This window comes from Gasterosteus aculeatus, chromosome 1, assembly GCF_964276395.1.
Source record: "Gasterosteus aculeatus chromosome 1, fGasAcu3.hap1.1, whole genome shotgun sequence".
In the NCBI taxonomy this organism is placed as follows: Eukaryota; Metazoa; Chordata; class Actinopteri; order Perciformes; family Gasterosteidae; genus Gasterosteus; species Gasterosteus aculeatus.
The window spans coordinates 11586146-11598224 of NC_135688.1; the positions used below are offsets into that span (position 1 = coordinate 11586146).

Sequence of the window (12079 nt, forward strand, 5' to 3'; positions counted from 1 at the left end):
TTTGGGTGAAAAAAATAAAATGTAATATTCAGAATTTTAAAAAGAACATCAGTGTTTTCAGCCAAACGGGAGCATCTCCCTCTCCTGATGCCCTCGGCCGCCGTTTCAAAAGGCCAAAGGAATATTCTGAAAGAGGGAAATGCAACCGCTGTGGGCTGTGTGAAGTTAGCCAGCGTGGCTGCCCCTTACATGTTATGTAGTTATTACCCAAAGGAATTGAACCCCCCTGCACGGGTCAGAGACTCACTCAACCTGGGGAAACACAATCCATCATTTCCCAGCAGAGACGTCTCAGATTTGGAGGTATACTGACTCTCATCCACTTCACACTTGAGGTAAAAAAAACAGGACACTCCTCCCCCAGATGAGCATTGAGAGCCTGTCCTTAAAAAATACAAACACAATCAAAGACGAGCTTGCTTGGGGATTGGTGGACAAAGTTTGTCTGTAGTAGTGAACACATTATTTGGAATAACTCAGTGTGAGGCAATATGATTCAATATTGCCACAATCTCCACATTCTTTAAAAATGGCCTAGATTTGAATCAACACTGATCAAATGGTTTAATCTCGACTGAATCAATACATCCCAAAAGTTGGTAGCATTATCATCAAATATGAAAAAGAAAACTATAGACTAAAAACACCTATACATTAAAAAAGCTATACACTAAAATCATACAACATAAATTATGACATTATACTGAATTAGTTGAGAGGTAAGTAAGTTGAAAATTAGTTCGCTTTTTTCAATATCCTTTTTCATCATTTATTTACATTTACATATCGATCGAAGGTAGAAAGCAAACAGCAAGCGCATTCCACCCTGATTACGGCGATATCCGTAACATTTCTCACAGACACTTCTCACAGTTATGGAAAAACAAACACAAAGCATCCAAATCATTTAATCATAAAAACTCCTTATCTTTTTCGTAATTTTTGACCGACATTTGTCCAACAGCCATCTTGTGTGACTCACAAACATTCCCTTCTGTGTTTTGATCAGTGTAGCGGGGCCATGGACGGAATTTGGAAGTACAGCGTCACAGTTGAGCATTATCCTCTGCTCTACGCGCGCTTTTTATCAGACAAATATGAAAAATAAAAAATAAATTCTGTGTGCCATCTTCATTTAGTTCTTAACTATTAACATATATACTGATATTTACATATCAGAACACACTCACGGGTGTTCCCCTTTATCGAGAAAAAAAAAAATCCAAGTAGACAAAGTAGCTGCAGAGAAAGGGCCCTTTTTATCATGGGAATGCCATTTTTGGAGCAGAGGCCAATAAAGCCACAGAGTGAAGAAGGGTAAATCAGGCGGGGCTGCTGACATCCAATCAGTGTCACTTTGACATTAATGAGATGCAATTATGAGAGCGTCACATACTGCATATAATTTGCCCGATATCTTTATCTCTCTGTCCCTCACTCTCTTTAGGGACGTATGGAAAATATGTCTCTACTTGTGTTGTTTCCCTTCCTTTTCTCTCTCTGTGTCCTCACTGTAAGATGTAACCCAATTTCCGGTCTTACCTCTTTACCACCATCTGCCGCCAAAGTTTGCACCCTTCATAACAGCTTTGAGCCAAACTTTGTGGCCGACGGTGACTATGTTATTGGAGGGATCTTCCCCCTCCACTATAACCAGGAGATGCCAGACCTCAACTCCACATACAGAGCACTGCCAGTGAAGTGCAATGGGTGAGTTTGATAGATGTAGAAATCTTAGTATTTAACTGACCTTTATCCCATCAAATTGTGTCTGATTTTCTGCAACTTTTGCTTCAAAGATTTTTCATTCTCCAGATTATAGAGTGATCTTTTCCCTAACGTGAGAAAATATAGTATAAAGTGATGGCTTGTAAGTAAGAGATTTATTTTAGAGAAAGTCACGGCATTGTCTTTTTAAAGGATATGTGATTTTCTAATATTTTACTTAATACATTCTTAGAATTCATAGAAATACTATTTATGGTACACATCAATCAATTTGAATTAGCAATTGAATGTTTCTATTTTCCAATGAAATTCCGTATCAAATGGATCTTTCAATGTGAAATCTCATTAAATTATTAAGTTAAGGGTAAAATAAAGCATTAATAAAGACATGTCTTGGTAGCACATAATACAAAACATTTTAAAAAAGGATTATAAAAAGTGGAAAAAATAAAAGGAAACCACTTTTATTTTTACAAGATCCATTTAAAGATCCAATTCAGAACAAATTCCAATTGAACAGTTCATATGCCTATATCTGCCATTATAAATGCCATGATTGACATGTGTCCTGCCGCAGCTTTGATCCCAGGGCTTTCCGTTGGGCCCAAACTATGAGGCTGGCAGTGGAGGAAATTAACCTGAGGGCCGACCTGTTGCCAAATTACACCCTTGGGTACAAGATATTCGATTCATGTGCTTATCCGCTGACCGGCATGAGGGCTGCTCTGGCTGTGTTGAACGGGCTGAGGGAGAGTGACTCCCCCATGTGCCAGGGGGCTTCTCCGCTCCTCGCTGTGATTGGGGAATCAGGTTCTGCTCAGTCTATTGTGGTGTCAAGAATCCTGCAGCCATTCAGAATCCCAATGGTAAAGATAACCTTTTTCCTCTTAATACCCCCAAAACATTATTATTGCACCATAGAAATCGTTTTTTTCTCGCCATTTTTTCTGACAGATCAGCTACTTTTCTTCATGTGCCTGTTTCACGGACAGAAAACAATATCCCACCTTCTTCAGAGTAATCCCTAATGATGACTACCAGGTGAGGATTTGGCTTAAAGTGAGGATACTCTTTCAGTGTAAAAGGGCATTTCTTGAAATTGTGACATATTTCCGTTGCTTGTTAATGCCATACGAGGGGAAATAATTAATGGATGAATCATTTTAAAAGTATGTCAGTTAACGTTTTTTTCCTGACTGTGTTTGAGTGAGTTGTCGCTGTGTGCTGTTGATCCCAGGTGAAAGCCATTGCTCAGCTGCTGGTACGCTTCAACTGGACCTGGGTGGGGCTGGTGCGAGGTGACCATGAGTACGGGCGATTTGCTGTGCAAGGGTTACTGAGAGAATTACAGGGTACCAAAGTGTGTGTGGCTTACCAAGAAATGATCCCTCTGCTCTACAATCGCAAGAGGGCTCTGCAGATCATGGAGGTAGCTGCAATACACAGTTTAAAAGCAGTACACGTTTTTTATTTACCCCTAAAAAACTGTAATAGTCATTTCAAAACCAATACACAGTTTTTCGCTACCCCAAGATCATTTAATAGTAGTTCTTGATCAAAAATCTGTGTCACCCACCAAACTTCAATTTGTCATAAAAATTTGACATCCTTGGTGAAATTAGATGTAGTGTGTAACCAGAATATAATGCCAATAACGCTAAAAAGCAGTTATTTTACGTTGTGCACCTATGTCAGTTTTATCTGCTTTCTTTTCTTCTTTCTCTCTAACTTGTGAAACTTCTTCATCCTCTATCTCTCTGTAAAGGTGATGCGTTTGTCTTCGGCAAAAGTGGTGGTGGTATTTTCAGCCGAGGGCGAGATGACACCGTTTTTGAGGGACTACATGACGCAGAACATCACTGGGATCCAGTGGGTGGCCAGCGAGGCCTGGGTGACAGCATCTGTCTTTACAGCCAGCGAGTTCTACCCCTACCTAGGGGGCACCATCGGGTTTGGCATCCGAAAAGGACACATCTCTAGACTCAGTCTCTACCTGCAGACTATTAACCCTCAGATGTATCCCAATAATATGCTGGTTAAGGAGCTGTGGGAGGCCCTGTATGGTTGCGATCCTTTTGCTTTGCCTGGCTCCCTGCTGCCTCCATGCTCAGGGCAGGAGTCCCTGTTGGAGCAACATTCAGCCTACATGAATACATCCAACCCAAGGGTGGCCTATAATGTCTATAAAGCTGTATACGCAGTTGCTCATTCCCTGCACAACCTTCTTCTCTGTCAACTAGGCACTGGCCCTTTCCAAAACAAGTCATGTGCTCAAAGAAACAACATTCACCCCTGGCAGGTATAGCTCAGTCCTCTCACGTTTTTTGTGGTGTGAATCACAGTTAATCTTTCAGAGTATGACCTATTGCCTTTTCAGCTCCAGTACTACCTGCAGGAAGTAGAATTTAACATTGCAGAAGAGAAGGTAAACTTTGACCTCAAGGGAGACTCCATACCATATTATGATATCCTCAACTGGCAAAGAGGAAAAGGCGGGAACATTGAATTTGTCAACGTGGGGTTGTTCGATGGAACCAAGCCTGCTGGAGAGGAGCTGGTGATCCAGGAGGACAGGATAATGTGGGCCTCTCATCAGAGTGAGGCAAGCTGCTCACACTGTGTTTTTACCTTCATCAGATGCCAACTGTTGAGGTTCTGTAGGTTGAGGTGGAGGTAAGTGAGGTGGACAGAACTGGTTGGAAGTTCTGTACTGGTTGGAAGTTCTGTACACGTAACACAAAGTGTTTCACTTTGTGTTACTTTGTGTACACGTAACACAAAGTGTTTCACTTTGTGTTACGTGAACATTTCAAACGAAACCTACAGTCTAGCTTTTGGGGGGAATACAATACATTTATATATATATATAAATATGATACATTTTCTGCAGACTTCATTCACACTGCAGAGCTGAAAAGCCGTGCTTTACTCCCCAGGTGCCAGTGTCTATATGCAGTGCCAGCTGTCTTCCGGGGTCCCGGAAGGCTGTCCGTCGCGGGGAGCCTGTTTGCTGCTTTGACTGTGTACCATGTGACAGTGGCAAAATTAGCAATCAGACAAGTGAGCTCAAAGCCCAGCTTTACAAATCATGAAAAGGACCAATGAGTTATGGTCAGAGCCTCTCAATAAAAGAATAAAACCAAAATCTGCTGCGGGCTAGTAAAGGAAGGAAAGTCGTCTATAAAATCTATCTATAATACATATATATATATATATATATATATATATATATATATATATATATATGTGTAGTCTATATTCAAGTCTATATTCTAATAGCATCAGTATTTGAATTATTTGAATGTTGAATGTTTGAACTTTTCTTTTCTTTTTTTACCATCTTCCCTAGATTCAATAGAGTGCACCCTTTGTCCCGAAGACTTCTGGTCAAACAATGACAGAACAGTCTGCATCCCCAAAAAGGTGGAGTTTTTGGGCTATGATTCCTTGGGTATAGCCCTGACAGTGATCTCTATGATGGGGGCCTGCATCACTATAGCTGTATTTGCAGTCTTTTTCTATCATAGAAACACAGTTATTGTCCGTATAAACAACTCTGAACTCAGCTTCTTCATCCTGTTTGCTCTGACTTTGTGTTTTCTGTGTTCCCTGGTGTTCATTGGGAAACCGACATTCTGGTCCTGCATGCTGCGCCACACCGCCTTTAGCATCACATTTTCACTTTGCATCTCCTGCATCCTGGGTAAGACCCTGGTGGTGTTGGCTGCATTCACTGCCACCCGGCCAGGGGACAACATCATGAAGTGGCTGGGGCCCAAACAACAGAGAACCATTATCTTTGTCAGCACGCTAATTCAGGTGATTATATGTGCTGCCTGGCTCATTGATGATCCACCTTCTCCATCCCCAAATACACAATATGAACGCTCAAAGATCATACTGGAGTGCAGTGTGGGGTCCAGCATTGCATTCTGGTGTGTTCTGGGATATATTGGTCTACAGGCCTCTCTATGCTTTGTACTGGCTTTCCTTGCCCGTCGCTTGCCGGGCAACTTCAACGAAGCCAAGTTCATTACTTTCAGCATGCTGATTTTCTGTGCTGTCTGGCTAGCATTTATTCCTGCTTATGTCAGCTCTCCTGGAAACTATGCGGATGCAGTGGAGTCGTTTGCGATTCTAGCTTCCAGCTTTGGCCTGTTGTTTTGCTTGTTTGCTCCAAAATGCTACATTATATTATTGAAGCCAAAAAAGAATACAAAACAGCACCTAATGGTAAAATGAAATAATTAACAAGCCATAGGTTAGCTGATTTTAGATTTCAAATACATATTAAATGCTTATGTATGTTTCTATAGTATAGTACATATCATATAATTACCTAATGTATATTTCAAAGATATAAAGATATGTAGTGGTGACTATTCTAAGGAGTGTCAGGTGGGTTTTTTGGGCCGAACACTGGCCCTATCTGCTGCCTTGTTGTACCTGTTAACTTAAGTTTGAGGATTTTTCCTTTTCAGGCATTTGCAATTTGTATTTATGTATAATATCATACAGTGTTTTGTGCAAATATTTTTAGTTGTTTATTAAATGTTTGGAGTGAATTTTACAGTTTATTCAAAATACATTGACTGCATGATCTGATGCAAAATTTATTTAATTGTGTTTTTTAAAGCTTTTGAAGGCCCTTTTCCACTAATAAGGTTTCAATATTGAACTGAAAATGTGTTTTAGCACACCAAGTTAAAATGTGCACATACACACGTGCAGACCTTGCAGTTTATTATTGGGCAGCTCGCAGTGATGTCTGCCTTTGCTAGTAGAGCAGGGATTCCAATATCTTCATCTACTCTTTTAGTCACACGGGCTTTGTGCCACGTTACCCCTTAACCCTACAATGCATTCTGTGAATTCAGAATTCAGTGAATTGAATAGACTAGGTGTTTCATTCGATTGGAAACAGAAAAGCCCCAGAATCCATTATTCAACACCTTATGTAATAGGCTTCAAAGCACCAAATTTCTAATATTCTATATATACCCTTATAATACTGTATGTAAGGCATCAGGTAGAACACAAAAACAGGGAATATTTGTTCACATTCAAATGTATTTGCATGATTTCTTGATAAAAAACTTTTGTTTGCTATTAAAAGGACCACCTACAACTTTATGTGAAATATTTTCCTGTCATTCCTTTCTTAATGTTTCTTTCAGGCTTCAGCAGTATTATGTAACATTTTGGCACAAAAATACATAGCAAGAGTCCAAAACTTGAGGCTAATATAGCAAATACTTCCACAGCCACAGTGAACTTCCCAGGAGAGCTGACATAAGCTGGAATGAAAGAGATCCACACAGCCCAGAAGATCAGCATGCTGAAGGTGATGAGTTTTGCCTCATTGAAGGTATCCGGGAGCTTCCGTCCAAGGAACGCCAGGATGAGGCAGACAAAAGCCAGTAAACCAATGTAGCCCAGTACCAGATAGAATCCAGGAGGCCATGGCTCATTACACTCCACAACAATCTGTCAATCAACAATCAACGCCAAGTATAATGAATTTTAATCGCCTTTAAAATGATTATCTATGGTTTTGTTACGATCACAAACACAAACAATGAAGCCTGTATGTGTAGGTGGGATTTAAACAAGTCTAACTTTCGGTTCTCCTTGTGAGAGTATCAAAAAAGACACCGAGGCACACATACTTACTTTTCCAGTTGTGGCTTGGTAGTTTGGATTCTTGAACGGGAAGGGAGGTGCACACAATAGACAAGCAGCACTGAGACAAATCTGCGGGAAAAATAGAAAGAAAAGGCATTAATTAAAAACACTCAGAAAATGTGAAAGGTCATCGCTCGAGGTAAAATCTGCGGCGGTTGTAAAGGTCTCCTACCTGAGGAGCTGTGGTGCAGATGACCAACGTCCGCTGTTGACAGCGACCAAACTGCTTCAGGGCCCTTGAACCGGGTGCATTAGCACGGAAGGCCAAGAGGACAACTATGGTCTTAACAAGTAGGCAGGAGAGACAGAGGACAAAGCTAATCCCAAATGCTGCCTGGCGGAGCCTACACGTCCACACAGATGGCTGGCCAATGAACACCAGAGAACACAAGAAGCACAGCTTGAGTGACAGGAGAAGCAGGAAACTTATTTCTGAGTTGTTTGCCCTGACGATCGGGGTGGAGCGGAACCGTTGAAAGACAGCCGTTACAAAGGTTGTCAGGACGACGCCCAGCAGGGTGAGTGTGACCAGGATGATGCCCATGATGTCGTGGAAGGACAGGAATTCTTCGACCCCAGCCACGCATTTCACATTGTCTTTGTCTGGCCAGTAGTATTCAGCACATTTTGTGCACTCAGTGGAACCTTTTAGAGACAGATAAAAAGGACACACTGCGTAAACACACACAAAATCAAACTCCACATAACCGTTTGCATTTATACAGTATTCTTTAAAGAGATTAATAGCCTTTGCCTGACTGAATTTAGAAATTGTATGAATACGAAAAACATGGATGGGCCACCAGTCTGGTTGCTGATTTCTCCTTCTGCACAGGGCAAACAATCAAAGCAGCAGGGCGGCTCTGCTGGACGTCTGGCCTGTCTGCTGCCAGGGGAGCATGGAGAACTACACTGAGACGCGGGCGCCTGAAGAAATAAAGATTTTTAACCACAACAAGATTTGCTTTTACCGCAGGTCAGATGCTTCGTGGAGGAAAATGTTTTTAGTGAAGAAAACGGCTACTTTAATCAGTAGTCAATATCTAAAATGTCTTATCCTGTAAAGAGAAAGCAATTACCCACCTGAGACTGTCCTCTTGTCCACACAATGGTGCTGTGCTCTAGCTGCAATTGTTTTTTCAATGGAGCAGAACCATCATAGCTTCCCACTTTTATAAATCTAAAAACAGCATAAAATCATTTTAAAATCATGGCAAACAAATATATTAACAGTTAATTTCCCCCAACTCATCTAAATGCTACAAAAACAACAATTCCTCCTTCTAGTAGGTATGGTATGATATCTCACAAAATGTTACTCCGTGTGTTGTCCTAAGAAAGCCTGCAACACGTGTCGATTTCCGCTCGTTACATGTGTACAATCTTTGCAAGATAATCTGTCTTCACAAGAAACCCAACAACAAAACTACTGGTCTAGATTTAGTCAGCAAAACTACTGAATTTATAATTATAAAAGATGTTTGGGTTAACGCAAGCAGGGATGTGTCATTATTTAAGTTTAGCATTAAAATCATCAATATTGATTGATAGTATATGTAATGTAGTATATCTCTATATTTTATAGTTCTTAATGAATATGATGACTCTAATCAAAAGCACAATTATAAAGTATAACATTGCACCTAATTTCACCCTCGCTGTCCTTCTGCCAGTTAATGATGTCATAGAGAGGGACCGGCTCTCCGTTGGGGTAAAAAAAAAAACTCTCCTCAAACTGGTTGGTGAAATTCACTGTCTTCAGATGATGCAGTAACTGTATGAAAGGAGCATACAAAACGAAAATAACGAGTATAGAACTATTTAAGAATTGATTTGCTGATTATTTTGTAGTGGCTCCACTTGCCTGGCCAGAAGTGAATGATTTATGATTTTCACACATTCCGTAATTTTTGGCGGAATCACAGTTTAATAAAGTGTGAAGAGCATGGGCAATGGCGTACACAGCTTTATAAACATTATAGGATACTCTGACCCGAGATACATCAGTAAAAGTGCTGTGAATGTAACTCAGATCCTCTGAACCGGTGCAAACAGGCTTTTCAGCAGCACGGCTGTAGTTTTCAGCAGCTGATCCCTCGAACTTGCTGTGCTTTCCTACAAGAGGCCTGACCAAGGACGCAGGATGAGAGTCCTTTTTGTCATCAAAAGCATCCAATCCCATAAAGTTATCTATGGTATCTGCTTCATTTTCTTCAGACTTGTTTCCACTAAACTTTAGCCTGCAGCTGAACAGCTCTTCCCAGAACATGTTGACAAATTCCATCCCAGATTCGGGAGAAGGGCGCAGATTTAACAGAAACTCTTTCAAGGCGGGGATCCGGACTCCAGGGAAGGAGAAGCCCAGCGTGCCCTCCAGGAGAGGGTGGAAGCGGGGTGAGGTCAGCAGGCGTGCGGTTACCCAGGCTTCACTAGCTATCCACTGGATTCCTGTCACATTTCTTTTAGCCAGCTGAAAAATAAGGCATACTTAAAATAAGCCAGATGAACGCGATTAACAACAGTTGAAGTTTTTTCTTTTAACAAAACACCGGCCAGTGTCACACAACTATTCGGCCAGACGAAAGGTTGACAACACCTAAAAGGGAGTTCTCACCTCTAAGACCAGGTCCATAAGTTGTCCCTCCGTTGCAAACACCACCACTACCACAGCGGTAGAACCCTGCAGCCTGTCGGCCATTTCTTGTGTCTCAGCAGCTGTGGGTGTTTTCGGGATGGTCAGATGAAATGCCACACACCCACCTTGTTGTCGAAACTGGTTGGAAAATTCTTGGATACCATATTGACTGTAGTCATCCTGAAATATATGAAGACGTTTTGTTAATCATATTGGTTTGTTCATCTAACGGTGGGGTAATCAGATATATTGTTTAGCTCACCGTGGTCCCTATTGTGCCCACCCAGAACCAGCCCAAGAAGGTCACTAGCTGGACAAGGCCTTTAACTTGAAATATGTCACTCGGCACAGTCCGCAAGAATGACGGGTACATGTGCTTGTCGCTAAGACATGTGCAAGTAGCAAAATAACTCACCTGTGTGGGAGATAAAGTTAACAGTAGTGAGATAACGTAACCTTGACAAAACCTATCAAATGTAGTTTTTGGATTTATCAGTAAAAACATGGTAGAAAGTCTATGTGAGAATGAAGTGGCGTGCATGTTTCATTCCTCTCTTACCAGTGGCAGATTGAATGGGCCAAGGGTGTGAGCCACAGCTCTTGTGGGGGAAGATGATGCAAGACCAACCACAGCTGACACAGGAGAATCAGCCAGACATGAAGGTAAGGATGGTGATTGTTTATTTCTATCTGTTGTCTCCCCTGTTTCCTTTTCATTATTTCCAGAATTTTCAAGACCGTGAGTCATTTCTCCAAGAATTTCCGAGCCTTCATTTTTCACTATACTTTGAGTGCGTTCCTTTATCGTATTTTCTTCTCTTTTCACCCCCTTCGATCCAGTAATCCTGTCCCTTGATTTATCGAGTATTTTTGCATTTTCTTTTATTTGTTTAATCTCACTCATCACAGCTTTAGATGGACTGACTAAAGACAAAATAGCCTTTAGGCTGGTGTGGACCTGGTCACAGCTGTCCATAATCCTATAGCCCAGTTTAACACCTGGTAACAAGCTAGAATTACGATTTATTTCCTCCACTGCAAACACCATCGTCATCATCCAGCGGAAGGCTCTGTGGTCAAAGCTGCAGACGATTAAATAGAATTGAATGCAGGTAATTCATCCTGACATGTGTAAAATATGTACGAGCATTAAGATCTAATCACAACAAGAGGCAAATATGATCATTATTTTGTGTAAAAAAGAAAACAATTAAGAAAAATGTAAAACATGTTGGATTATATAAAATAGCAACATCATTCTCACGCTTACCCTCTGCAAGGTGTGAACTGAGGTTCGCTGAGATAGCTTTGCTCTGGCCTGGAAGCCATGTAATGCAGAGGGAAAAGTCCTCCAATCACAACATCCCCACCCGACTGCAGGGCCAGAGGCTCACCGTTTGATAGTTTCAAACAGGGAGATAAACTTGAACCGACCCCACTCACTCCCTCCTCCCTATCCCCCAGCACGCTCCTCTCTAAAACTGGTTCTTCTCTTGCTTTCACATCAGATAACACTCGAAAAACAAGGCTAAATAAGGCCCAAAGAATTAGCCAGGGAGAAACCATAACAATGGTATAGTGCAATGTCGTTACAAACCCAAAGATGTTTACCAGAGACGACGGCTGGCCAACATATTCTCTGAAAGGGGGATGAAGAAGATTATATAAAAACTAAGATGCTTGCTTCATTTCATGGGTCTCATGAGTCATCCCGAGATCAACCAATCACGATAAATTGCAATGAAACAGAAGGGACAACAATACGTGCAGCCTAATATCTATTAACTCCATGCTGCCTGACCCTTTAGATCTGACTTGGCTCAATCTAGTGAAAGTCACATGATTTGAACTAATGGGGGAGGCAGGAATTTAAAAAATGAAAAAATCAACGTTACATCTTACTTTACATATTTATCAAATTTGGTTGAAGTAATATGGATTTATTAAAATAACAAAATGGAAAATGTCTAATATAATTTCCGATTGTGATTGACCTAAAGTCTGAAAAACATTTGAGGTAACAGATGGTGA

General features: G+C 41.1%; 2 protein-coding genes across 2 annotated transcripts; one reads left to right on the forward strand and one right to left on the reverse strand.

Moving 5' to 3' along the window:
- Positions 1–1270: 1270 nt before the first annotated feature.
- On the forward strand, positions 1271–5979 carry olfcv3 (olfactory receptor C family, v3). The gene is given in 9 exon segments (XM_040192496.2): positions 1271–1317; positions 1519–1710; positions 2306–2594; positions 2683–2769; positions 2966–3157; positions 3494–4027; positions 4106–4330; positions 4665–4788; positions 5078–5979. Coding segments are annotated over 9 exon segments (2592 nt in total).
- Positions 5980–6780: 801 nt separating this feature from the next.
- olfcu1 (olfactory receptor C family, u1) lies at positions 6781–11105 on the reverse strand. The gene is made up of 12 exons (XM_078098450.1): positions 10974–11105; positions 10608–10757; positions 10311–10463; positions 10028–10228; positions 9633–9784; positions 9278–9485; positions 9057–9187; positions 8497–8593; positions 8217–8340; positions 7586–8058; positions 7402–7482; positions 6781–7215 (listed from the first exon to the last, which is right to left on the reverse strand). The coding sequence occupies exons 1-12, from the start codon at positions 11103–11105 to the stop codon at positions 6859–6861; spliced, it is 2259 nt and encodes a 752-aa protein (XP_077954576.1). The 3' UTR covers positions 6781–6858.
- Positions 11106–12079: the final 974 nt, after the last annotated feature.